We start from the raw sequence: 27,698 nt of genomic DNA, 5'->3' as shown, positions 1-27,698 counted from the left end.
GCCACCAGAGTAACTGACATGAAAACCTGCTTCTGGAAAAAGTACTTTCTTCCTGCCTTTTAATAGCCAACTGCAGGGTGTTCCTGGTGGAGCACAAATATTTTCAACATGCTAAATAATTATGTTTAATTATTTTTCATTAAGGTGATACCAATCCACCCCTCTATTTGGAAACTTGCTTAGCTTCTGAAATGGCTTGAAAACAATGTATATATGAAGCAGGGAAAATATCCTACTCGCACTGCACACATTTCCATCCGCCATGGAAAAGAAAGGGACCACCAGACTCCCTGGTCTAGGCAGCAGCTTTCCAGACTTGGCAAGAGAGGCTGGAGCAAGTTTAAAATAGTCTGTCTCCACAATATGTTTTCATTTTCCCTCCCAAAGCAAAAAAATAATGCTGGGATTGCTTCCAGTGCCTCGCTTTGCAGAGGCGGCAGCATCACAGCCCCAGTCTTTTGGGGATGTATTCTTCTGGGCCAGGTTCCTGTGGTGGCCCGTGGCCGTCAGGGCTACCGCTGGTGGCAGAGGTGAGCCCAGAGCAGCAGCAGGAGAGGCTGCATCTTCTCCCCTGCTAACAGCATGCAGACATTTATCGCATCCCTGGGCATCTTCCTGGCCCTGACCTGTTTGGTAAGTGGAGGAGGGATGGGAAGGTGATCTGCCTGCAGTCTGCAATGAGTGCCAGCACAGATAACAGCCTGGCTTTAGTGGGTTTGCTGCTCTGGCAGGCAAAGCTGAAGCTGTACATGAAATAAGCATTTTGAACAGCAGGGCGTAGTTGCCCAGTGCACAATGCTTAACCAAAAAACACAGTGACATCCCTACCGCTCCATCTCTACGTCAAGAGCACATGCCCTTATGCATCCCCTGCATGTTCTCCATTTGCCTGGGGTTGGAGCAGCTGGGTAGGATACAGGCAGGATCAGGCTGGACCGGGTCCAGGATCGTGTTTCTCATGGGGCCACCACTGACCAACACTGGGAGGCAGGACCAGAAAGCGCTGGAGCCCCATGGCACATAGGCATGGGAGGTGCCTGCCCTGGTCACCCTGCTCATGGAAAGCTGTCAGATGTCCTGCTGGGGGACAGAGGGGATTTCTCCTCTGGTTTCTGTGTTATGCTGTCTGCACTGTCAAGCTGGCATGAACACAACTGTGGTGGTAGATCCTCAGTCCTCACTTGCTCTACTTCTGGGTCATTGGTTTCCATCTCCATCCTCCCCCCTTGAATCTATGGCACTTGTTTACAAATCATGTGTGCTCACATGGGTGTCCTTAAGTTCTGCTTTTTTTTGGTCTCATTTCTGCAATTTTCCATTGTGCTGGAGCCCAGCACATTCCCATTTAATTAGGGAGTTAAATTGGGGAAGCAAAATGATGCCTCTTCAGACCTGCTTTTACCTGGGTGCACCCTTGGTTTGGGGTATGTCTCTGCTGCAATCACCAACTTCAGTCACGAGTGCTGAATCCTTACCAAGGAGCACCCTTCTCACAAGTGTTTATTGTACACATGTATTGGTGGGAGAAGATAAAGCCTAACACCCAGATGCATACCTCCAGCTGTGTAACCAACCTGGCAGCATACAGCCACCTCTTCATCTGGTCCTGGTCCAAACCCTGTCAGTGATAAGGGGAAATTCCCCAGTCAGACAAACAGAGGAAACCATACCAGCATTCCAGTCAGTCTTTCCAAAATATTTTTTGATGAAGGGCACACACCCTGTTTGAGCCTGACGAGTGTCCTGTTTACCTTTTTTCTTGGACTCCGCGGCTGCAGGAGAAGGTGGGAGACGACCCGGCATCACCTGGCGTGAGGAAAAGGGGAATTACTCTGGGGAGGCTTGAAGTAAGACCCTGCTCTGGCACTTTGCTGAGCTGAGAAGATGCCAGCAGCAAAGGTGAGGCTTCCTGGGATGGGGGTTGTGAAAGAGGGTAAGAAACATGTGAGACTTGGCACTGTGTGGTGGGAAAGGCTCTACTGTACTGAGCTACAGCTCTTCTCTCCCGCTTCTCATCCCATATATGTTGGTTTACTCCATGTCATAAGAAGATGCTGCTTCTGTGAATAGTAGTGTTGTCTAGTAAGTGGAAAGGGACTCCGTGCTGCAGAGGGAAATGTTGGCGTGGGGGGCCCATCAGAGATACCTTGTGCTCCTGCCCAGTATGGCAGGAGTAGGAGAGGGGCTGGATTTGCCGGGGTACATTGTTGTGCAATGAATGAGAAATTGCTTGTAAAAGGACCTTATCATGTACAAATACTGAATAGATTAAATCAAACCGCACATAAGAGTCCAAATCTTATGTCTGTGCTGTTCTTGTGCGATACCTAGCAGCACTTGCAAGGTCAAGCTGCCAACCAATGCACAGCGTCCTGCACGCTTCTTGATCTGTCTGCAGCAACCCCAGGAAGCTGTAGCTGCACCAAACTCTCCCTATTAAGCATCTTCAGACTGTCCCAAATACGGCTGGAACAGCCCATGCTCCAGTGCAACCCCAGCCCAGCACCATGTGCCCATCAAGGCCATCTTTTCCCTGCAGGAGAGCCCTGCCATGCCCAGGAGCGCTCAGGGAGATGGCCACAAGCGCCTGGAGGGGAACAACCCACATGGGTGCAGGTGGGAGAAATGCAGCCCCCAGCTCTCACAGCTGGTGCCCAGGAGATGCCCTCCTCACCACAAGCACAATGAGGGGCACAACCCGCTGCCCTCCACAAGGGATTTGGGTGTTGAAGATGAGGTTCCCATGGCTGGTCCCTCCAGGAGAGATGTTGGCTGTTGCTCGGTGCTCAGCGAGTGACTTAACCTCTTATCTCTGGCAATGGAGGGCTGCACTGCAGAACGAGGAGTCCCGGGCCAGCTTCCAGCCCGGGATGCAAACAGCAGGCTGTTTACAGAATGATTTCTCCTGTTTTGGTGCTGCTGGGAGATTGTGAAAACATCCTTGCTGAACCAAGCCTGCGCTGAGGGCTTGCTCCAGAGGTGCGGACGGGAAGAGGCAGGGAAAGGCTTGTTGCCCAGGGAGCAGAGTCCTTTGCAAGAAGGGGAAGACAGCCTGAACACCTGCCTCTTCAACATGTCTTGTGTTGATGACCTGTGAGGAGGCTGCCCGGTTTCTTATATCAGGGATATAATAGTTATTTTCCCAAGCATCTGTCTCTCTGGACCATTAACACGGTGGACCAGGGCACACCGCTGCCCTGTGACAGCAGGAAAACAGGAAAGCTGCTTTGTCCATCTGGATGGCACCATCTGCAGCGCAGGGAACCTGCTGCCTGTACCCATCGCAGATGCTTATTCAACGGGTTGTGTTCATACCAGGCTGTAACCTTCCCGCTCTTTCTTCCAGATGTAATGAATTGTTAAAGCCTCTGTAGTTTCTACTTATCCCTAGCTTTGTATTGCACCCTTGGTGTCTCCTCTGAGAGTTTTCCTGCCTGACGGGAGAAGTCAATAACTAGACTGGTTAATGTGCCTGTCCTTGGGTCTTCCCCCACCTCTTGGAGGGGCAGCAGCTGTGCTAAGGCAGGGCATTGAATCCTAATCAAAAACCGTGTCTCCCAGCCTGGTTCAGGCTTTGGATGACAGTCCTTTCACGTCCTGCATCTCTTTGCCGGGTGATATCTGCACCTGCCCCTGCTTGGGCTCTCCACCAGCCCTGAAGGCCATTGCTCTTCTGCTGGATGGGATCAGGATCTCCTGCTGAATGTTGCAGGGACAGAGGCAGGCACAGAAGATCAGGTGTGCATTTGTCTGAAAGGCGTGGGGTTTCGCAGCAGCCCAGGGGTGAGTCAGGATTAGCGCTGACTGACTCCATTGCTGTCCTGAAAGATCACAGAGAGCCTTTAACAGGCGGTGGGGATGATGGAGGCTGGAGAGGAGCTGCTGTTTTTTAATGGCATTGCGTGTTCTGGCCCTGAGCTTGCCTGCACAGCCCCGCTCTGCTCCCTCGCGGGCAGGACTGGGGAAGCAGGTGCTTGGGACCCAGCTGGAGCTCAGCACGCACTAGGGGGCTGGGACCGTGCATGCGGTGGCTGGCTGATGCTCTGTGGACCAGAAACAGCAGACGCTGTCCCCTTCTCTTTCAGCAGGGATGTTAATCTGAGCATGTGCTCCCTGCCAGCAGCCAGTGCCAGCAACCTCTGTAAGAGTTAATTTTTCTTAATTTGGGAGAGTTAGGAACCTGCTTCCTGCTGCTTGGATGGACCAAGTGAGATCTGCACTGCTGTTTGTGGAAGCAGAAGGGGACTGGCTTAGTCTTAATTCCTCATGGCATCTTTCACTCCCACCACTGCTGCTTTGTTTGTGCCCAGCCTGAGTTTGAGTTGGCATTGTTCATCTGAGAGCAAATCTCCTGGTGGGACTGGAAAAGGAGATGGGTCTCCAGGTGCCTTTGGCCTTCTGTTGGCATCGGGAGCCCTCAAAGAGGGCAGCTTGGGTCCCTGAAGACCCCAAATGCAAGGGCCTCTGGGGGTGGGAAGAGGTAGCCTTACAGCCTGAGTCATGCAAGAGAGGAACTGTTACTGGGCTCCACCTATTCCAGCTATGTTACAACCCCTTCTTTGCTTGGTCTAGGAGGGGAGACGTCTGAAGCCCAGAAGTACCACCTATAAGCGATGAGTCAGTCATTGTCCAGAGAGTCTCCATGGGACAAACATAATATCTTCTTTCCTTGGCTGTCTTCTTAGTAACTGCATCCTACAGCTGGCCTGGCTTCTCCTGTTTTGTTTGCTTCCTCCTGGCTGTGGAGCACTGTCGCTGGAAGAGGAAGTGTCAATGGTGCCTCTCAGTCTATCCTACCTAAATTTAAACCACTATTTTTGTCTTTGCAGTCTCATTGTGTCCTGTTTTAAATTAGGAACAAAAAGTCATGTGAGGAAAGGTGTTGTCCAATGTTTGGTGCTTGGTGAGACGAGCCATTGCATGATGAAGACCTCGTGCCAGAACAGCCCCATCCCGCCGTCGGTCATCCTCTCTGCAAGGGACATGTTTTTGTTTCTTACACCGGTTCCCCAAAGGAGCAGGGAGGAGGCAGGAGTGGGATGGGATGACCCGTTTCCCTTCCCAGTTGAATGTTTCCAGTCAAGAGGCTCTTTCAAAAGTGTGTCGGCACACAGGGATAATACAGATGGACACGTTTCAGGAAGCAGTTCCCAGAACCGGCTTCACATTTCTCATTGGTGTGACCTGGATCAACAGCTGTCCTTGCAAAAGAAAGAAAAGTGAAGCCAGGGGTCAAACAACAGGAACAAATTAATGAACTTGCAAGGATAACATGCCATTTGGTGTGAGTCAGAGCTTTTCCTTTCGTGGTGCTGAGGGGAGCACGAGAGTGTGGGGTTTTTGGTGTCTCTTGGGTGTCATGGAGGAGGGGGTCTGGGCCAAACGGGATGAGGACTTTGGTAGTTCCTCACCAAAAGCAGGACAGCACTCAGGAAGCGATGGCTTGACAACCCCCACTGACGTGGTCCCAAAGGCTGTTTGCGGAGGGCTCAACAGCTGGCACCAAAAAGTGCATTGGTGTCCATGCAGATTTCCATCCTTCTTACCAGGCATTGACCAGCCCTGCCAGATGAAGCTGCTACTCCTTAATGCCAGCTCCACGAGGAGATCTGAAGAAAGAAAGGAACTGCAGAAGGACTGTGCAATCCTAAATGCTGGTCAAACCTGCCTTATGTGGGCCTTGACTTCTGCCATCCCACCCATATGGTGGTGGTGCGTGGTCCTCCCTTCAGGTGAGGAGCTCAAGGGAGTTTCTTCTCTAAAGAACAGCATCTCCCATACCTCTCCTTTTGCTCAGGGTGCAGGGAAACTATTTAAAATGCCACTTCCAAGGGAAAAGAGGTAGCTTGCTCCCTGAGCTGTCAGCTCACTCTTGAAATGATTGCCTTTGGGTGATCTTCAGTGGACCACCATTGACGATATCCTTTTTACATTGGAGCATACCTTCCCTTACGGTTCCTCAAGGTCCCCGCTCTGTGTTGGGATATCAAAGAGAGCTGGAGCAGGGTCTCTGTGTAGCCAACCAGTATGGCTCCTATTAGTGGGATCTCAGCCATGCCTTTTGCTCTGGGATTCAAACCTAAGGGCAGGTCCTTTACCTAATGTTCAGCCACAACTGTCAGATACAGACTAGGAACACAATGTTCCTGATTCAAAACAATTAATTTCTAGGGTGAGAAAATTCAGCCCCATCAGGAACATGGTATCTGTCTTGGTCAAAGGAGTTCTTTTAGGTAGGAGTGGTCCATCATGGCTGTCAGAACAATTTACTGATTACCCTGTAAAAAAATAAATATTTGTCTTGTTTTCTAGGGTCAAGTTAAGCAGCCATGGCAGAGGCATACCTGGCTGAGAAGTCAATCAGTCCTCTGACAGGATGGCTCTGAAGCAAGCACCAGTGAAGTGTGAAGGCATGCTGCAAGTATCATCAGAGCTGACAGCTCTTCACCAGATGTGTTTATTTCTTCATGCTCTGCTTCCTTGTTTGTATGTCAATCAATGATCATTACTCTTCTCAGAGCAGCTATAAATAGTCAGGTTTCTCTGCTGACGTTAAATCTAAGCTGGCCTGGTAGTGCTGAAACCCATGAGGTAGAGGACTGTGTTGGCTGGACTTGGTCCAAGGATGTGGTGGGTGAGTCACTCCCTCTGCCAGCCACGCTGCAGTGGACAGTGGTCCACGAGGCACAAGGCGGTCTGGGAGCAAAAGCATTTTCTCCATCAGGCTGTTCTCAGAAGGACGTAAGAGCATAACAGCACTCACTGCAAACAGCGTGGTTTTCAGGGAAGACTCGTGGCAGCTTCTTCTCAGAGGTACCGAGAACTTAGGATGCTGGCCAAAACCTCGGTCATGTGGTTACAAAAGGAAAACGAAACTGGGAAAAGAAACCGTGCTGTGTCTTAAATCTCTGGATCTTCATGAGTGCACTAGGGACAGCAGCATGCCAAGGCTTGGGTCCACCACTCCTGCAAACCCCAGCTCTGATCCTCTCTCCATGGGGTCACAGCATGCTTGGAGGACTGTATCCTGCCATTGATGTTCACTTAGAGCATCCAGATTGAGAGAAGTGCTTGCTAAAGGGAGGAAGGTGCTGGCTGTGTGAACAAGCTGGTTTTGAACCTGTTGCAAATAGACCCCAAGCATCTCCCCAGCTTGGGAATCCCTTAGTTTGTCTTCACAAAATAAAGGAGAACAGGAAACAAAGGATCCTGTTTCCAACCTGTTTGACTGTGAAAGCTTTGTTTTCTCTTGTATTTAAAAAACAAACAAACAATTTTAAAAAAGGCACATTTTGTTTCAAACCCCAAACTTTTCACATTAATTTAGAATGTGGGGAAAAAAAAAAGAAATTTCAGAGTCATCAGCCAAGTTTCAAAAGGAAACAGTGGCAGATTACTTTGCTCTGAAATGATTGTTTAGGAATGTGAGCTAATCCCATAGTACTAAAAAAGCCGTGATCTAAAGGAAATGTTTTGAAATTGTGAAAGGGAAATGTTGCAGCCAACCTGAGATTGAAACTTTCCTCTGTTGATGAAGCTTTTCAGGAATAGGGCTTTTTGTCTGGATTTGAGATGGGAGTAATTTGAGGTTTCTCAAGCTCTCCAGGTACAAGAAATCTGAGACTACAACAAAGCAGGATTCAGATTTCTGAATCATTATCTTTTACTCCCCCCCCCCCGCCACTTCTTTATGGAAAACTGACAGGATTTTTGACTTGTCTTCTTTCCAGTGCTCCTCTGGTACCTGCACAAAAATTCAAACAGGATCTCTTCACCTTTAGCAGCCTTACACCAGTGCCTCTGGACACAGCTCTCACGGGGACTTGCTCCCACGCTCATCTCCTCGAGCAGCCCATGGAGGAGATGCAAAGAGGCAGTGTCTTCCTGTCAGGTAGAAATCAAGAGCTTTAAAAACTATTCCTGGGCCTGCTGTTTAACTTTTTTATGAATTCAGAGGTCTTGTCACATTTTAGTACCTATTTTTTTCTTGTTTATAGCCTATTTAGATTCTAGGGGGATAATTTATTTGTTCGCCTTTCCTCAAGGTCTTATAGCTCCTCTCATAATTCGCTCACGCAGACTAAAACAGATCTCACTGGATGTCTTGCCCCTCCCATTAAAAAGGATCTTTTCATGAGCTGTGCCCATAGTGACTATTTGTGTTCTCTCTGTCACCCTGGACGTGATGGTTGGATGGCTCTCCATCCCTTTTCGTCCATGCCACATGTGTGTTTGGTGTCTCCTTGGGTCCCTCCCGCTGAAGTGGGAGCAGCTAGAGGAGGATGGAAACTGTGATGGGATGATTCCCGTGTGCATCAGCAGAAACAAAATGTCATTTCCATTGGAAAATATTTCAAGGTGTTTCAGCCTTTCAAGATGAAACAAAATCTTTCCTTGCAAAATGTCAGTTCCAGCCATTGTTCCAGTTCGACTTGCCTGTTCCAAGGAAAACAAATACATTTTGACTTGAAATGGCTAATGCTGATACCAGCTCAAAATCAGCCCTTCCCTATCGCACATTCAGAGTTAGGAGAGGATCTTGTGGTCAATAACCTTCTTGCTTTTTTTTATTCCAGCTTCTCCAAACAGAAGGCTTCCAGCACTTTTTGTATGACGGACATTGCAGCTTTCCATCCTGCCCTGGGTGACGCCCAGGTCCTCTTCTTGGGCTGCAGCCTGAGATGGAGCCAGAGCTGCCAGCAGCAAGGTATTGGCCAAGCCTTCACCTTAATTTTGGACTTCTAGCTGCTAAATATCAATGCTGGAGTGAACCCCATGGGAAGAGGCACCCTGCAGAGGTGTTGCATGGGGATGTAAAGAGCACGTGGCAGCGTCTCTCCTGGGAAAACCTCTCTGGAGCAGGAGGAGGGAAATTAAGAGATCTGAACTGCTTTGGGCACGCAACAATGGTTCTGTCAAAACCAATTTCCAGTAGAGCTCTACAAAACACATGTCAGCAGGCGTTGGTGGCTGCCAAATCTCAGTGTCTTACTCACAACTGCTTCTGCCTCATGTCCAGCGTGAGGAGAACAGGTTTTATTGGTTTGTTTTTGGTTTGCTGCTTATTGAAATTCAGGCTGTTTTATTTAGTGGGTTGACCCTTACATAGTGACAGCCAAACCACACACGCACACTCGCACAGTATCAGGGAAATTTGGAAGATTTCAAACCAAACAAGGAGTTTTTATGAAACTGCCAAGTAGCTGGAAAAAAAAAATTAGATGATTATGCAACTTTGGCACTCTTGTTGCCATTGTCATTAAATAAGTCAATATATAGTATCATAAAAATATTTTGCTGCATATCAGGGGAGTCTGAACCATTTTCATTGCAAACACGTAAGTCTCATTCCATATTTAACGGTGCCCAGACCTTCAGGACTTGCAGTGGTATGAGTACAGTCTTGTGGAATGAGATGTGCTGAGTTCACTCTCTTTTATCCTCTTTTTATTGAATTTAACCTTTTTTCCAGAGGGAAGTGGACAAGCATCCAAACTTTGCAGTTTAACTGTCCTTACCACAACTTCAGGAGGGATCAAATCGGAACCATGATTGCCGCATGTTTGGACTAGCTTCTTTCACATAATGGGGTAATATTCATTAAAGCTTTTGTCTACTTAATTTTTTTTTTTTCATTTCCATTCAAATGGTGGCTGCCAGAGCACTCTGAGGTCTTTCAGAGGTGGCAGAACAGCTAAATAAAATAATTTCCAAGGTAAAAGGTCAGTATATCTGACAAGCATCAGCTCTTTGAGGAGGTGAAGATTTACAGTGGGATGTGACAGGTGTGGGCACATGGGTCTCCCCATCTCCAAAACTGTGAAGACCATCTCAGCCCTTCTGCCCCTTCATGGGGCTTTTGTGGGGACTCTGTAGTCATGTTGATCCCTTGCCTGTCAGAAAGCAGAGAATCATCACCAGGAGTGAATAAGATAAGAGGGTGCTGCATCACTTGTGGTGATGCATCTCACACATCACCTGCCAGACCTTTGCAACAGAAGGAGGAGGCTGAAATGTGAGGTCTCCATCAGCTCTTTTCCTGGAGAGGCCTGTGTTTCTGGATTGCACCCAATGGAGAGCAGTTGTTGAGGTAGGTGATGCTGAGATGTCACCTCCGTCTTCCCTGTGCTGGGACGTGCCATCTGCCAGCAGCCAGGGCATTGGGATATCCTTGTGGATGGGAGCCTCCTTGAGCTCCTCAAGGTCTGATTTAGTCGCACATCTCCCCCTCACCCCATAGGATGGCATCTCTCTAGACCTGCTACCAGGGGTTTAACAACATACCTTACGAGCAGCAGCAGGTTTTGGTGCTGCTGGATGCAGTGTTTTTGGTGTGAAATAACAGAATTGCCCTGCAACTGATTTCAAGGCACAGGAGAGTCTGAAAAAGTCTCTCTCTCCTGGGTATGTAGGTCCATGGAGGAATCAGGGTTAAGGAATTTTACAAAAATATTTGACTCTGCCTTTCTAGGCTGCAGAAGTCTTGCTTAGGGGCACTGTTCCTGAAATATTTAGTGAATGTAAAGGTTATTGGCAGTGGGCAGAGTTAAATTAGACTGTCTCATCATGATCACTTGAAACAATTTCAAGGAAATGCAATCCTGCTTTCAATGGCACAGTCAGATCCTTGTCTGCCTCATTTAATTGCTTTTACTACAGGATACTGATGCTTTAGATTGCAAATCCTTCAAGGCAAGGACTGTCTCTTTGTTCTGGGTTTGCAGAACACATCCTGCAGCAAAGGCCAGGGCTCTGGCCCAACTACAAACATCTGGTTATTTTGAATACTGTACTCAGAGAGTGCTAGAAGGGCTTTACAGTGGTGGCTGGAGGGTGTGAGGGTTGCAGGGTCCTCACTGGCACAGCCCTGCTGGGTGCTGGTATTCACAGCACCCACATTGCACTGAGTGATGCACATCATCTTCCACCCCTGTGATTCCTCTTGTTTATGGTGGGGCAGCATTTATTGTGCATGCAAATGTCATGCAAATGACTGGCTGGGGAGGGTGTGGAATAAATCTTAATTCAAATCTACCACCTCCTCCTTTTACCAACCATCAGAGTTTCTTCTGGAACATACTGAGCAAAAGGCCCCAAACGTGACACCTGGGGGCTGGCATCTCTGAAAGCTGCTACAGAGAAAGGAGAGGTGGAAAAAGTATTACGGAGAAAGGAGGATTGGCTGGTCCAGCGGGGACCCACCAAAATAATTCACACATCAGGCCATCTCCAGTTTAACTGAAGCACCTTTGGTATATTATGGCAGGGATTCAATTGATGGTGAGTCTCAAGTGGCCTAATTTTGTCAAGACTTAATTAAAACAGAAAAGGCAGAGGAAAAGAAAGTGGCTGTTTAAGAGATGTGACATAAAGCACCACCAGGGCTCATTTAAAAGCATTTCCTCCACTCCCCTGTTCACTTATAGCGTGTCACTTATTCACTTTTAAGAAAAAGTGGAGGAGCTTCCTGCTTTCCTCTCTGCTCTTCTTAAAGACTCAGCCTGACAAGTCTCCAGGCTCTGCAATCACCCCCACGGTGCAATTGCAGCCCTGCAAATCTTGCCTTCCCATTTATTCCTCCAGAATGTGCCTTTCTCCTGCCATTGCCCTGCAAGAATCATAGAAGGCTCAATTTGACTGGGTTTGCATATAGCATGGTGAGCACAACAGATTTGCTTAACGTATTTATTAGTCACCAGTGCAGACAAATATCCTCTGCTTCAGGTTAGCTCATTGTGGGCAGCCAACCGTGGGAGGGATGGTTTAATGCTGACATGCACCTCTGCCATCATCTTCAGTATAAACTACTTGCTCTCCCATCCCACCATGACCTCACTCCTAATCTCTGGGCATGGCTGACTTCGCTGCAGGGCTGGTGGTGGCCTCAGCTGGAGGGTAAGCAGTGTCACATCCCACTCTGGGGCTCGGCTGTTGCTTGTCCCAAATGCTCCTCTGGAGGTGCCTCTCCACTGTGGGCACTGTGGTGCCCCCTCCCCGAGGGCTGGACCACCTCCTTGGGTGCTGGTAAACCTCCTTCCCCTCGCTCTCCATCCTCAGGAGCAGGTCGGGCTGTGAGCCAGCCAAGCCTGTTCTTCAGGTACGGCTGTGTACCTCCCTAGGACCAGTATTTCTGCTCCAGATCAAATATACGTTGCTGGTAAATTAAACCCAGCCTGTCACAGTCTGTAATTTCCATTGCAACCACAGGCATTGGCAGGAACTGCTGGTGCATGCTGCCCGCCCCATCCCCTTTGGTCCTCGTCCCCCACTGTGCCACACCACCAGCCCTGGAGAATAAATGGGGTTTCTGGGGGGGGGGGTTGGTGTGCTGGTCTGCAAGCCCAGGGACTGGCTCTGGTAACGCGGGGGGGTTGTTTTTAATCTGCATTCCCTGAGAAATGTTTGTACTTGCAAGTCTGAAACCCTCCAGGAGCCCTGGGGGCTTCGTGTTTGCTTCTGCAGAGGCTTGTGCTGTCCTGGTATTGGTGTGCAGCAAGTAAATTGGGGGTCACACAGCTCCAGGACATTTGTTTTTAAGCTGTGCAAGGTTCCCGAGTAAATACAGGGATCACCTTTCACTCCCTTCCTAATGCTGCTTGCAACAGCACCACCCACAAAGCAGGAGACCTAGCACATCTTGGGCTGCTCATTTTATGAACTGTATGTAGGGCTCTAATTCTGCTTTTGTTCCTTTCTTGCAGAGCCTCCCAAGGTGATATGTCTCTCTAAGTGTCTGTCCATCCTCACATCTCCTCCCATGGCTAACGTCTGTGGTAGGATCTTTATTGCTACTATGTCTGAAAAGACCAGAAGCTCGCTTGGATCACATTTCACTCCCTTCTGCTGAGCCAGGGGGTCCTGAGGTCCAGTCCCTTCTCCAGCTTCTAGTTTTATCCAACAACAGAGGATTTCCCAGGCTGGGGGATGCATACAAGCTTGCTATGGGCTTCCCTGTTATTGCTGGATCACATGAAGCCACCAAAGAGTTTGGAAGGCAGCTGAGTCTTCTGGATCCACACCTTTGGATCTGGGGAAATAACTTCTGACCTAGCAGAAACCAGGTTCCTTGGGATGTCTGAACCACACAGTTCACATTTTGCCAGCTCCAAGGTAGGAAAATGAGTTCCTTGGCCCATTGTTCCCTTGGGGCCAGGGCTGTCTGGCTCCAGACCATGGATGGTGCTTCAAGCAAGTCTGTACAAAATGAAATACTGACTGCAAAAGTCCAAGTCTCAGTCCTAAGTCACTGATAGGGAGGCTGCTGGGAAAGAAACACCTTCCTTTAAGAAGGATCTGCTGGTCCACTTTCAAACATAGCAGGGACTATCCTACTGTGCATGCATAGCACAGTGGGAAATCATCTTCCATGCTGGGATGCAGTGTCTCTTCATCTAGTAACAAGTCTTTCCAGGGGCCAGGAAGATCTTCCCAGTTGAGTTCCAGTTGGACTTGATGACTCCAACTTGAGACATTCTATGATTCAGTGTTGGTGGGTATGCATCGCCTTTTAAAGCCCAGTGGGCAAATAAGCATTGAGAAGAATAGGTTGGGGATACCGTGGAGGAAAACTGAGGTGCTCTGGTTCCTGCCAGATTGAAACCAGGTGGTAAGCAGAGCTACTCTGGTCCTCATGCCATGAAAGCATCAACCCACTGCTTGGTAGAAAGAAGTAAGGAGGATGATGCGGGGAAAGAGAAGAACTGTGATCATGTTGAAAGAATTTGACCCAATCTCCTCCCCAGCAGAAGAAAAGTGGCTTTTGAGGGTTCTGATGTTCTGCAAACAAGGTGAGCATCCCCTGGAAGCAAAGAGGAACCTGCCTCAGTTCCTGCATAGCTACACCAGTGTAAGTTTGGTCTGCCCATGGGGAACATCCCTGGTGGGCAGGTTTCAACTGATGGCTTGTTTTGGATGAGGGGAGATGGCAGGGTAGAGGATGAACTGGTGGTGTACATGGAGACCTGCGGGCCTGATTCAGCTTTGCTGGTTGAAGAAGCTGGTTCCTGCTCCGTTAGCGGCAGTGAGATCTTCTCCTTCCAGCTGATGTCTCGGCCAGGGGAGTGTGACTGCTGTAGGAGGAACTCATTTCAAAGGCTGAGAAAAAAAAGCAGCCTCAGGAGCTGTGTAAAATGAACCAAACCCTGTCGATGTGTGATCTTTCCTGCCAGGCACTTAACATCAACCGTATCTCCCTAACAAAGCACGATGAGAAGAATTTGAAACCAAACTCTCCTCCCCTTGTCAGCGCCGCTGTAAATCACTTTCCTCCTGTGCACTTGTCTGCAGGCCGAACCGTTCCTTGCCAAGGCTGTAACCCTGTGGGAATGAAAATGCAGTGGAGAATCTTAAAAAAGAGCCAGGAGTCCTGTTTTCTCCTGTGCATCTCATTTTGTTACTCCTGTTGCACAATCTGTTGTCAAAGGTCCATAATTTAAAAGCAATGTCGGTGTAGGAAAGCTAGAGCTGAATTTGTGTCCAAGGGCTGGAATTTCTCTTCCAGCCAGGATAAAAGCTTGGGACATGTCAGTAGTGCTCTCTGATGGTCCCAACTAGGTGGACAGAGACTGCTCAGGATAGCCCTTTGCTTCTGCTGCAAGACAAAGCACCTGCGCTGGCCACGGGGAACCTCATGGAGCTGCTGCAGCACACCAAGTACTGGATGCATCCTTAAATTGTGCCTGCCTTTAATAACTGAAACCACCAGGACTGGACTTTTAAATGCAGATTTGTCAGCTTTTATTGTATTATTTGCTACAGCTAGATAAGCTGCCAAGGCTTGGGCAATGCTCCTTGCTTGGGAAAAACATTCACTGGAACCTTATTCCTGGGAGAGTAGGCCAAGACACTGCATGGCATGGGTAAGCAAGGTGTGCAGCCCCGCAGGGAGGTCCCCAGTGCTGTAAGTGGCTCACAGCTGGATGTGAAGCAGGTGTTTTCTTGCCTTACCTATTGCAAGAGCTGCAGATTGAGAAATACAACAGCAGCGTGGGTTGCCAGCATGATTTCTTCCTGCCCTCCAGCAAATCAGCCCCCCTGGGGCATCCCTCCGTGTCCAAGATCTAGCAGGGGCTTGCTGGGGTTGGCTGGACCTGGGGAGCACAGTGCTGCCTGGGGACCCACGACCTTTGGTTCGGAGCACATCAGAGGCTGCCCCAGCCTCTGTCCCTTCCTTGGCCAGCCAGGACATGTGGTTGGTTCCCACCAAGGACCTGCATCCCTGTGGGGCAGCAACGTCCAGCCCACAGGGGTGTTTACCAGAAGCTGTATGCAGAGAGCCCTGATTCCCTTTTGACTCACTGCAGCCTTTTGCTTCCCCTTGTAGGGGTTATTAACCCCACCGGCATGGGGTTTCCAACCCCATCCATGGGATGCAGCATTGGGGTAGCATCATTTCTGTCCACTGCCCATCCTGCCTGCTGCCAGGCAGGGCACAGGCTTGTTGGGCATTGTGCCTCTTCCCTGGTAAGTTTTGCTGCATGGAGACAAATTTGTACAGAAAAGCTGAAGTTAGTGGCCGAAACAGCTGCTGTGTGGAGGTGGTTGTTATAACAAAGTGAGTGTCACGGGTCTCTGCAGAATAAACTGAAAAGACGAGGCTGTTAGTGAGTGGGTTTGCCTGAAAAATGAGGTCAGCAGCACCTCGGGCTCACAGGGAGGATGGGAGATGAGCAGAGCAGATGTTGGTTTTCTGTCGGTGAGGCTGAAACTCTTGCCATTGAGTGGCGGATAAAAGGGCTCAGCTAACTCTGACGGGGAAAAAGGGTCTCTTCACATTGCGTCCTGACCCCAGATCTAGCAAATTTGGGGATGGGAGTGGACAAAGACAGATGGGAAAACAGGATGCCTTTTTTGCCACCCACAGGCCAGTGATAGCCACCTGGCCCTGCAAGCAGTGCTCCTGGGACAGGTTAGGAAATCGGGAAGCTGACAGCCAAAAGTAGCTCTTGTTATCTTAGCAACACTAATTTTCACACTGCTTTCAAGCCCTGTGCCTGGTCAGACTGATGCTGGAGCCTGAAGATCCTGACCTGGGGGTCCTCTCGCAGGACGGCTTGGGCGAGGCAGGAGGAAGGGAGTGCCCAGAGAGCCTCTCCCACGGGTGCAATGCACCCTCTCGTGGTAAGCAGCCACGGCGGGTGCTGGGGCAGGGCATGGGTGTTGGTGGGTGCCCGCTGAGCTGGGCTCGGCTCCTTGGCATCATACCAGGGTGTATGTAGGGACCTGCCAGCTCTCCCATGGGGAAACCATTCAGGGAGCTGGGATTTGGCTTCTCCAGGCTCAGGGCACCCCAAGGCAGGCTCCACCATTTCCCACAGGATCCCCCCACCTCTCTCCCCCCTGCTTTATGTGGGGAAAAGCAATAACTTTGACAAAATACTTGAAGCTGGCTTCCCCTCAGCCAGGATCAACCTGACCTTCTCCCTCTGACACTTTTCCTCCCTGTGAGGAGCCTGCTTTGCATAATTGGTTCTTTGCATAAACAAAGCCCTGGAGAGTTACTAGCAAAAAAACAGTGCTCAGGAGCTTCACAAATGCAGTTATTTCCACAAGAGGAAAGCAGGAGAAGTTGGTTTTTTTTTCCTCTGTAACCCCTTAACCCAGGGAGGAATTTCTCCATCTGGCCACCCAATTTCCCCCCTCCTACCACGTGGGAGCCAAATCTTGGTTTGCTGAAAGGTGCCTCCCCTTCCTCTCGTCCCTTCAGGGGGACTTGAATTAAAATCCCAGTCGCTTTCCCTGCAGGAAGGCTGCACTGCCAATGCCAGTGGCTCGTCCTGCAGCGTTGGACGTGAGCACAGCAGAGGGGAGCTGCTGCAGGAGCGAGTGGCGGGTCAGGGTGCTGGGTGTCCCCCACGGGTGAGCAAGCATCTTCACACTGCCACAGTCCCCAGCCCAAAACTGGCAGGGCTCGGCAAGCCCTCGCTCCCACCTGCTCCCTGCGCACTGGCGTTAGCTTCCTGCGACTTTAAAGTTCCCTCGGCGCACAAAGCAAAAGAGGGAGGAGAAAGGGTTTCATCATCGCTCCCGAGAGCAGACTTATAAAAACTTTGTGCTCACGTTGCCTGCCTCATTTGCGGGCTTGGAGGGTTTTCAGCACAGACTGTGCGTGCTGCAGGCAGCGAGGCAGGCCGGAGAGGGACGGGAGCCCACGTGCAGCCCAGCTATTCAGGGCTCCCCAGGAAGCTCCCACGATGGGAGTCCACCCTGAAGCCGGCAAATCCTCAGCTGACGGCAGGTCCAGCACCTGCTCCCGGAGTATCTTCTGCAACATCAAGGTAAGGAGCGGTGCCTCGCAGGGATGCACCACTTTCCCAGGCGGGGAGGGAGGAGGATGCTTGCACGGAGAGCGACCCCAACCCATCCCACGGGTCCCCGCATCCCCAGTACAAACCGCCAGTAAAATGAAGAGTGTTTGCTAAGATGCAGAATTTGAAAGTCAGCTCCTTGGGCAGTCCTGGATAATGCCGCTGAGGCCTGTCCTGCTTGCCTCACAGGAAGGGCTGGGGGGCTTGGGGGGTTTCAGAGTGGTACCCTGCACTGCGCGTGGGTGTTATGCCCCATGGAAACAGTGTGGGCAGCTCTTCATGAGCTGCGGAGCTTACCCACGATGTCTGGTACACAGTGTGCTGCTGCTTAGGGAATGATTAACCACATCCTGGTGCGAAAAGAAAACACTGCCCTATAATAACACAGATTTGCTTTAAAAACCTTGTTGAGCAAGGGCATTTTGAGTGACAGAAGCAAAATCTCAGTGGATTGAAGTGGGTTTTCTGGTGTCGGCTGCCCAGTTACTCACCTGCCCCTATTAGCAAGGTGAGAACTGTCATCTTAAAGCTGGTCCCTGCCTGAGCTTCAGGCTCTTGAGTGCACTGCCTGTGTGAGAAGACACCAGCCACCCTGGCCACCTCTCACGTTTTAAACCCTGCTAACCATCATGCTTTTACACCACCCATCACCCCGTCTTTTTTTTTCCCCATGCGGCACATTTTGGCCCATTTTTGGATGGGCACTGAGGCTGCTGCACGTGCTGGTTCCTGTCCCTGGGACATCCGCCTGCGTTGGCCAGGATTTCCCTGGGTGGGGGGGATTTTCATGCCTCACTTGGAAGCACCTCCACACATCAGCATCCGAAGCAGCCGGGTGCAGTTTTGGGGAACGGCAGCTCCCAGCAGCACCTGCCCACAGGCAGAGCAGCTTTGGGTATGTGAGAGGGGCCACCAGCTGGCAGGACCCCCTTGTGCTGGTGGTGCCGGTCGTGCCCGGGGCTGTGGTGTGATTTCGCACTAGCGTTATTGAATATGAGCATGCATTTGCTGCGAGGAAGGGTTTGTCAGCACTTCCCAGCTAAGCATGTTTTCAGGAGTGTGCAGCCATGGGTAGGGCATCACGGTCCGGGATGGCTTTGGGTTTTATTTGCCACCTATCTTTCCTCATCTTGCATGAAGGATGGCACTGCCTGCTCCTCTTTGGGCTGTGCTTGCTTGGGGTTGGTTTCTGGGCAGCAAAAGTTTCACCAAATCATGGGGCCCCCAGTTCTGTTGGGGTGCCGTGGAGATGCTGTAGGGTACCATGGGGCTGTTCCCAACAGGCTGCTCCTCCTCCTGGGGGGGCTCCCAGGGCTGGAGGCATCATCCCAGATGATGTCTTCCAGTCCTACATCCCTGAAGGTCCCCACTGCCCAGGCTGGGCTATTTCAGCACGTGACTTTTTGACTGTGGCCCTTTTTGACTGTGAACTCCAGGAGGTAGAGCCCTGGGTAATTTAAGGCTGCCTCTGGGCTACTCTGACATGCCTCTGGAGGGGACTGGTGACCTGACCCCTCCTCTGGTGGAGGTGCAAAAGGTGGCCCTAACCCCCTCCAGGCTGCTCCAATAATGACCATGGCTCAGGGTGAGTAACGTCACCCAAAAACAGAGCCCTTCTTGCAGTTCATGCTCTTCCCTGGAAATATTCACAGCTCCCTTCAGCTGCATGCTTGGAAAAATATTCTGGGACTGAAAAAACATTGCCAAATTCGATGCCTTTTTCAGGATGTAAAACTTTAGGGTTAAAAAAAAAAAGCCCCAACAAATATTAATCCATTTCTGCATCCCATAGGCAGCCGCAGGCTGCGGGCTGTGCATGCCACAGGAGTCGGGCTGGGTGCTCAGCACCCCACACACCCAAGGGCACTTGGTCAGGGGCTGTGTCTGGGACATCCTAGGGCCATTTGGCTGAGGGCAGATGACACAGGGGTGTCACTTTGCCAGCGGCAGGAGCTCTGCCTGCACTGGGATGTGCCTGGCCAGCTGCCTGCGCCTGTCAGCTCCAGCTCAAATTGCCCAGCGTCTGGTGCTGGCTGGAGGGCTCAAGTCTTAATTTCAAAATGAGCAAGGAGCCTGGAGCTCCCCAGACCGGCCAGGCACCCACCACTGAGCCTGTCTGGAGGGTCCTGATTTTGGAGGGAGAGGTGGTGCTGCAGCACCTGGTGTGGCAACTGTGTGTGGGACCATGTGCAGAGTGACCCCAGGAGCAGGAGATGCCACCAGAGGCCCCCACCTCTTGCCTGCCCTGGCTGGTGCAAATACAGCTGCACTAAGGGAAAACTGGCATGTGAAAAGAAGCACTTTTGTTTTAAAAAGTCCGCAGGTTTTTGCTAAATCAAGGGGAACCAGCCCTCCATTTAGCACAGCCCAACACGGGCACCATGCAAGCATGTTAAGGAACAGTTTGAGCTCTATCAAAACATGCTTGTTGGCATCAGATGGATGATAGGTACATCTGGGAGGGTAGGGAGTCAGAACACACATCCCTTGGTGAAAAGTTCTTGCTTTAAAGAGCAAATGTATATAAATTGACAGGCAATGACATCCACCACCCTTTCCTGACCTGTTCACTCTTCCTGTGCTGTGACATTTGTGTTAAAAATATATATACATTAAAAAAATAACTGCTTCAAGGTAGAAAAGAGTGACTTTTGCAGGACTGGAGCCAAAAATAACAAATTATTTTTCTGTGCAAACAGTCTTGCTCCTCCATGTTCCCTGTGACAGACCACTACCTCCCTGCACTGGTTCCCATTGCTCTCGGGGTGTTTTTCAGCACTAGCCCCATTTCCACTGATGTTTGGAGGTGTGGGAGCATGATGGTGCCAGGGATGGGCATCAGAGAGGGAAAGGCCCTGGTGGAAAGCGGCGGTTTTAATGGTTCTGCAGAGATTTGAAGAGCAGGATGGGGTCAGCAGCTCTGGGGATGGATTGTATGGAGGTGCTGCTGGGGCTGCAGGAGGACGGGTGCAGAAGCAGGCGCTCTGTGGGAGGCAGTGCCCTGTGGATGTGGCCACTGGCTCATATCCATGCTCTGACACAGCAGGCATTTACAGCTGATCTCTGTACACTACGTGAATGTGGTTGGTGAGAGTTCCTTGTTGCTGCTGTGGAAGTTACTCCCTGTTATACGTGGGTATTAACGGCTGTAGCTAATACTGCAATTATACCCAATGGCACTGAGGCTCTGTCTACACTGATATTTAAGGGCACCACCTGGCTCAGCCAACAGTGTGTTTGCTGTCTGCGTCGTATCTCATAGCTGGAATAAACCTGGTCATTGCGCTTATGTTTTTGAGCACCCTCTCAGATGTGGCAATGTTGCTTGAACCTGTCTAGAAGCTGGCTGTTTGTCTTGAATCACCTTGAAGAGAAAGCAGAATGTAAAAGGCCTTTAGTTTTGGGGGCTGGGAGGTTGCTGCTGAGCACTGTCCCCTACGAGAAGCCTAGAGCATCTCTGTAATCCCACAGCGGTGGTGGAGATGGTTGATGATGAGCAAGGGCGGCCCCCTTACTTTGAAGTTCCCCAGAGCTACCAGGGTTGTGCTGACTGGCACTGGGAATTTGGGGGGTTGCAGATGTGCTGCTTGGCAAATGTGGGATGAAGCCAACCTTGAGGTGGATGCCAGCACCTAGTGGCACTGGGGACACCAAGGACTTCAGCCTAAAGGAACAAAACAGGTTTGAAAGGTGGAGAAGTGGATGGTTAGTCTTTTTGATATCCATGCATGGCCATGGACCCCATCCATGTCCCCCGATCCAGAGTCCTAACCACTGTCTCCAGTCATCATGTCCATGCCCATCTTGCCCTTCCAGACACGCACTGAAAAAGGATTATTTCAAAGGCGTTATCTGTTTGCAGCGCCTCAGATGTTTTGGCTTCTTCACCTTTATTGTCTCTTTCATGGTTTTGTGCTGTTTTCATTGATAGCTAATTTCTTGTTTGGGATCCCCAGAAACATGACAAGGAGGAGAGCTTTATAAATATCTTGTTACTTAGCTGAGTTGGACTGGTTTCAGCTGGAAGTCGGTTAGCTGAAGAGTGCAGGGGAGCAATGTGAAGTGGTTGGGAGCGCAGGCAGGGGGAGGCTTTTACCCTGCAGACCGCCTGGCCTGGAAAAGAAAGCAGGAGGATAACAGAGTTATTGTCACTTGTGTCAGCTGGAGGGAGTCCAGAGGGAGATCTAAAAGCCTTAGGGGCAGATTTAAATTGGGTGCTATATTGGGACAGGGAGAGGGATGGTATGGAAGAGTGTAGGAGAGGGGACAGCAAGGTCAGGAGGAGACTGTGGGCTCTCAGAGCATGATAAGGCTTCAAAGCATCCCAGGGTGAAGGTGTTGGGGGCATACGGGGTGCAATGGCCAGAAGCGAGGAGCTCTCCCCTCCCTGGGGAGGCTGGATGCCTCCTGCAGAAGAAACGGGAGCCTTGCCTTGGGGTCTGAGGTCCCAACAGCATCAGGGCAAGTTTTTTGTCCCTTCCTTTAAAGGGACTAAAGGAATTTGCTGAGAGGAGTGTATTTCAGAAGCCTGGAGATGTAACAATTGTGCTCTTATATCCTGTTGGAAAACATTAGGAATTGCTTTATTTAGCTGTTAGCAAGAATAGGAGATTCATCAAGTCATTGGTCTGAAGACAGCACAACTGTAGGTTTGGAGAAGGAGCACTGAGAGGAAAAAGTCATTGTTGATTAGGGCCATTGGTTTAAGCAAGAAAATCAAAGGATATTCCAATACTGGGCACTGTGCAAGGAGAGATGGCGAGTTGGATGAGCGTTTCTAGCAAAGAAACAAGCAGGGTCCTTAGGACAAGTAGGGTGGCAGGGGGAGAAGGACCCCCTGTAACTGGGGTCTTCCAGCATTCGTGGTGATGGTGCTGGCATCAGAAAGCAAAGGTTGGGTTTGGATGGATCCGACACTGTGTTTACGTCTGGTTTTGGTGGGATCAGGTTTCAAAAGGGAAGACTCACCTGGCCTTCACCAGCAACACCAGCAGCAGGATAAGGAAAAAGATGGGGAAGAGCCAGACAGTAAAACAGGTTGGAAGTTTAGTGGGATCAAGGTCTAGGAGACATGAAACAAGATAATTTTATGAGGGGCGAGGTGGTTCAGTGCCCAAACACAACCAAGGAGTGGTCAGTGTAGATAAGATTATCATGAGCAAAATGGGAGAGGAGTGTTGCTGATAGGGAGCACGAGGCATGGCCAGGGCTGCAGGCGTGTGAGAGGAGTGTTTACATACACTTGTGGGTCAGGGAAAATGAAGCCAAGCTGAAGCTACCTTCAAGGAAATCATGATTGGATCCTGATGCATCGTAAAGAAAAGAGACCTTCGGAAAAAAAATTAAAGAGCAAAGACCCAACCACACAACCTACCTGCACACTCGGTCTGGTTGCAGGAAGAAAGAAGGCTGCTTAATGATATACATCGTATTTTGCAGGCAGGAGTATTTTCTCAGCAGCAGCTTGGGAAGCAGCAAACCCTCGCACCTCACACGCTGTCTGGTCTCAGCAATCCTCTGCAGCCAAAAACCTCCTTTCTTTCTGACATCTGCAATGCACACCTGCACGTTAAGGCAGGGACATGTTTTTGTGTTCCCTGGAGCACTCCCTCTACAGCAACTGAGAAAAGCAGGGCTTGCACGGACCTTGCAAGGGCATCGGGATACGGTGCAGGGAAATCCCATGTGTGGATTTGCAATGAATCCCATTCATTGCAAAAAGAGCAAACATTGTCTTTGCACTTGACAACTGGGGGTTGTAAAGTGTGGATTACTTGGCAGTAGACAGTCATCATTGCAGCTAATAATCTGGGCAGCAATGTGCTTCAGACAATCCCTAACCATTTTGATTTTTTTATTAGTTTATTTTTTGCAGTAGAAATAAAATTTAGGAGCCAGCTTCTGCCATTGGACCATGCTCCAGGCTCAGAGGTTTTGTGCTAAGGGACATGCTGTGTGGCAGGGTATTTGGTGCCTTCTGTGGAAATGTGGCTTTTTTTCATCTTTCACATTGCTTTTTGATCTATAAATCTAGGCAGCTGCATGTAGGAAAGAGATGCCAAGGAGGGATGTATTTCCCCACGCATGTCCGTATACTTTTCATTTCCAGCTGATATTCATTTCATCAGTCATTCATCAGAAATTACTTTCATTCAGTCATTTCATTTCTTTCCACTAAGGTCAAACAATTTTGCTTTGGCCCTCCAGAGCCCTAAATGCAACTCTAATAGTACTATGTGGAGGGAAAGAGCTAACAGAGCATCCTTACTCCTAGTTCTTTCCAAACATTTACTCCAGCCAGATTCATTTTGCGCCTTCCTGCAACGACTGCTCTTGGCCATGTCCTCTGTGTCATCAGTCAGCCGGGAGCAGTTTGATAGGTTCTGCGAGGATGTCCACTCATCTTTACAGCTCCCCAGGCACAGCTCTTGTGTCCATCAAATGAATTAAGCCCTGGCTCTTTCCATTCATGCTGCTAGCGGTGCTGCCGTGGGAAGGCTCTTGGGCACAGAGGTTAGTACTGGTGTGTGCACGTGAGAGTCGGAAGTCAGGAGCCAATGCTCTCTCCTCACAGGGTGAGCTGCGCTGTCAACATTTCCACCTTCTCTATCCCCAGGCAGGGCTGCCAAGGGGAAGACATTGAATAACAAGGTGAGGGATGACTTTGAACATGAGTGCAGCTACCACAGCATGAAGCTGTGGAAGCAGAGCAAGGAATTAACCCTTAACTCACTCTCCAGGTGGCAGAGAGGAAGGGGCAGTGGCTATGCCACCCGTAGCAGCATCTTCCCAAACTCCTGGTCCCTCCAGAGCAGAGCCAGGCTCCCACCTGGAGGAGTCTCCTGGATCCTGGAGGAGCCTCCTGGCTCCCAGAGGCTCCATAGAGGCAGTTCACTCCTTGAAATAAAAAGAAACCTGAATTTTTTTACCTGGCCTTGACCCTGACCCATGTCCAATACGTGCATGCTGGGGTTATCAAGCAGTTCTTTTTTTTTTTTTTTTTTTTTAATTTAACTCAACTTGCCAAGCATTTTATTGACTGCCTTGGTGACCAAGGGATGCTCCCGCAGCCTGCCCCCTCAAAAAACCTCTTATGAAACAGTCCACCTTTCGTAATAGGTGCACGGAGACTGGGCTTTAGAAAAGCCTGTTTGTTAAGGCCAGTGACAGTGTTGACAGTGCATTATCTTACATAAGCAATATGGAAAGAGAGACATGAGATAAGGGAATACAGCGTAGCTGACCCAGTATGTGACATTGGGTGGTGCAAGCACCTGCTGCCTACCAGCACTGCCCGCAACAGTGCCTGCTGCCAGTGCATGCATCCAGCTGTGGGAGCAGCAACCTCCCTCTGACCCCAAAAGCTTCTGACCCCAAGAACACCCACCTCAAGGACAGGTTTACCCCCTGGCTCTGGCTTCTTCATCCTTGTCTGCTTAATGGGTTCAACATGAGGCTGGGAGACCCCCCCTTTCTCGTCCCAGAGCCTTATTTTATTCCCTGTGAGCTTCAGGGAAGTGGAAAGGGTGCACGTGGGTCTTCTGATGTGGCTGCAAGGGCTGAAACGCCATCTCAGACATCTCCCAGGAGTGTACCAGCCATCGTGGCCATACCTGGCATCCCACAGGGACATCTTGGTGCCAATATAGGATCTCAGCCTTGCTGCTGCATCCTCATGCCTGGGGGCTGCCTGCAGCCCAGCCTGCTCCCACCTCAGCCCCACCAGTCCTCTGGGTTGAGTATTTGTTGAACACGACTCCTCTGAGGAAGGTTTGGGTTGGGATTGACCGAATAGCTGCCAGCTCTCTGCTTTGAACCTGAGAAGTGTTGTCCAGACCATGGAGGCACCAGTCCCCTCTCTTCCCTGCAACACGGTGGGTTTCTCTTCCTTATGAAAAAGCATTGCTCTGGGAGGTACTAGTCCCCACAAACTGGGTGGGGGGGAGCAGTGTGTCTGCGAGGGACCTTTCCCCAGGCGTTTGCTTCCCTTTTAAATTAAGTGCATCTTGGAAAGGAGTCAAGTGTCTTGTATAAACAGCCTGGAGTCAGGATCGCTCAGGCGCTCTGAAGGAAACGTGGGGATGATTAAGAGGGGTTTTTGTATGTGTGTATGTGGGTGCACGCCTTTGGCCTCTCCGTGCTGCTCCCTGGCTGCCCGCAATTGCTGCTTGCCTGCAGCTCCAAAAATATACCAGGGTCTGATGGGAGCATCTGCTCCAGAGGGTCAGCACTTTGTATTTGTGGGAGTGTCCCTGACTCCTTAACCTCCCACCATGCCTTTGCCTTCAGTGCCATTGTGTTGGCTTTGCGTCAGCAAAACCTCCCTTCAAATGAACTTGGCTCTTCTTTAAGAACCCCTTCTTCATTAAGTGTTACAGACGATGGATGATAGCAGCTCCGTCCCCTCCTGGGGTTGCTCGGCGAGTGCGTGGGGCCAGCACAGCACATCTGGTGCTCTCTGCAGCTGGAAGGCACCAGGTTGGTGCTGGTTTCCATGGACCAGCAGGTTGTGGGTTGTCAGCATGAACTTATGGGGATGCATGGGAAGAGGAACAGAGATGGGAGAGACTTGTGAGGGCTTGTGAGGGGACACAGGAGAGTGGTGCCCGTAATCTCCACCAGTCTCAGAGGTCTGCTCTTCATAGCTGGAGTGTCTCAGCCAGTGCCAAGGTCAGGTGGTGCATGGGCTCCTTTTGGGGAGCCATCCAAGTAAGCCTCTTTCCCAGCTATTTGCACTCAGAGCCTTCAAGGTTTGGGCGGTCATTACTTTAATTAGAATTAAGTCTGCTGAATGCAGGGGAAGTCTTAAATCAGGCACATCTCTCACCTCCAGACAGTCGAAGTGCGTCTGGAAAAGCTGAGCTCTAGCTGCCCAAGTCCTGGAGCAAAGGCTGTTTTGCTTTGCTCCAACTGTTTTGGGTGGCAGCTTCTTCCCAAGCAAAAAAACCCTCCTCTGCCCTTCCTCTCCCGTCCTCCAGGCTCTCTGCATCCAAGGGCCGAGGCTGCTGTGTCGTCTCAGTGCCAGCAGCAGCGTGGGGCGGGATTGGGTCCCCAGAGCATCCCTCCTGCTCTTCTGCCTTTCCTGCTAAGCCTGCTTGTAGGAGCTGGATTAGAAGGGCTCATGAGCTGCGGGGGAGCAGTCACACCCCAAAGTCTTTCTCTCCCCTCATTGGTGCTCTCCAGCTGCATTTCTCCCACCTTGCCTTCCCTCATGGCATGCAGCCCCAGCTTGCTCCCAGGCATCTCAGGATCCACGGGCCCATTTTGTCCGTTCCCAGGTTATCACCAGTGCACAAATCCATCTCAGGCCATCTCCTGCCAGTTCTGCCTTTTCCTGCCTGTCCTCTCTGACCACAGCTTGTTCCTCTCATCTCCTGCTCTCCATCCTCTCATGAAGCACAGACAGTGCTGGTTCCCCATGGTCCTTCCATGCCTCTACCTTCTCCCCATCCCCTGCCAGCCCCAGCATTCTGGGGAGTCAGGCTGTCTCTGCTCCTCATTTTCCCTCCCTGCCAGCATCCTCTCTGTCCTCAGCACTTCTTATCTCCCTGTCTGCCCTGGGATTAGGCTGACATTTGCTGCGCTAAATTCAGCCTTCGTGATCCACCCTCTTCCCTCCCCGTTGGTAAGCAGCTTGGCTTTTCTAGCTAATGCCTTGCACCGGGAGAGCTCTTCCTCCAGCTGCTCTGCATCTCAGGCAGTCCCAGCCCTCTGCTGTTTAGCCAGAGCTTCCTTATTCGAATGACTTCAGTAGGGTCTGGCCAGAGGTGCAGAAACAAAAATTAATGTTCTCTGGCAACAAGATCCCTTCTGTATTTCTCATCCTTGCAGGAGTCACCTCTCTGCTCCAGACCAGCCTGGCTGGACTAGGGTGATGAGGGTGGTGAGGCACTGATGAGGTTGCCCAGAGAAGTTGTGCATGCCCCATCCCTGGAAATGTTCAAGGCCAGGTTGGATGGGGCTTTGAGTTGATAGCTGGAGGAGTTGATAGCTGGAGGGTGTAGAGGTCATTCTGCTTCAAGAGTTTACTTTCAGATGTTTCACTTCCACTTTGTCCCTGTCTGGGAGGGTTTCCCACGTTACGCCCCACATTGTTGCTCTGCAGCTTTATGCTGGGGCAAAGTCCCAGCCTGGGACTTTGTCCTCTCCCGCTTGGCTACCATGGTGGCAGATACCTGCCTGATGTTAGCCTGTCTGCTGACACCCCTCCAAGATGTGGCTGGGAAGTTCATGACAGCAGCTTGTCCCTGTGACCCTTCTTCCCTTTTTTTTTTTTTCTCCTTCTACTTTTCTGTGTTCTCCAGGTTGTTCATAGCCTGCCCTCACACTGCGAGGGCTTCATCTCCTTCCCCTTCTCCATGTTCCTTCCCCTTCATCTCCATGTTCTTCTCT

At 50.4% G+C, this 27,698-nt stretch overlaps 1 protein-coding gene across 3 annotated transcripts in view; it reads left to right on the top strand.

The window, feature by feature from the left end:
* Positions 1–4,839: 4,839 nt before the first annotated feature.
* SLCO2A1 (solute carrier organic anion transporter family member 2A1) overlaps positions 4,840–27,698 on the top strand; it is a 42,431-nt gene continuing 19,572 nt past the window's right edge. For 2 of the 3 annotated variants that reach the window (XM_072868693.1, XM_072868691.1), the window contains exon 1: positions 15,985–17,276. In XM_072868693.1, the coding sequence (XP_072724794.1) occupies positions 17,193–17,276 (84 nt within the window). In that variant the 5' untranslated portion in view covers positions 15,985–17,192. Of the gene's footprint in view, positions 5,285–5,549; positions 5,733–6,312; positions 6,814–7,730; positions 7,892–8,576; positions 8,708–9,472; positions 11,281–11,583; positions 11,658–12,701; positions 14,859–15,984; positions 17,277–27,698 lie in introns of those variants that run through there. The other variant, XM_072868692.1, reaches the window with a different exon arrangement.

This window comes from Ciconia boyciana, chromosome 7 (genome assembly GCF_034638445.1).
Source record: "Ciconia boyciana chromosome 7, ASM3463844v1, whole genome shotgun sequence".
In the NCBI taxonomy this organism is placed as follows: Eukaryota; Metazoa; Chordata; class Aves; order Ciconiiformes; family Ciconiidae; genus Ciconia; species Ciconia boyciana.
Note: the sequence above shows the minus strand (reverse complement) of the source record. Positions and strands in the feature narration are given on the sequence as shown.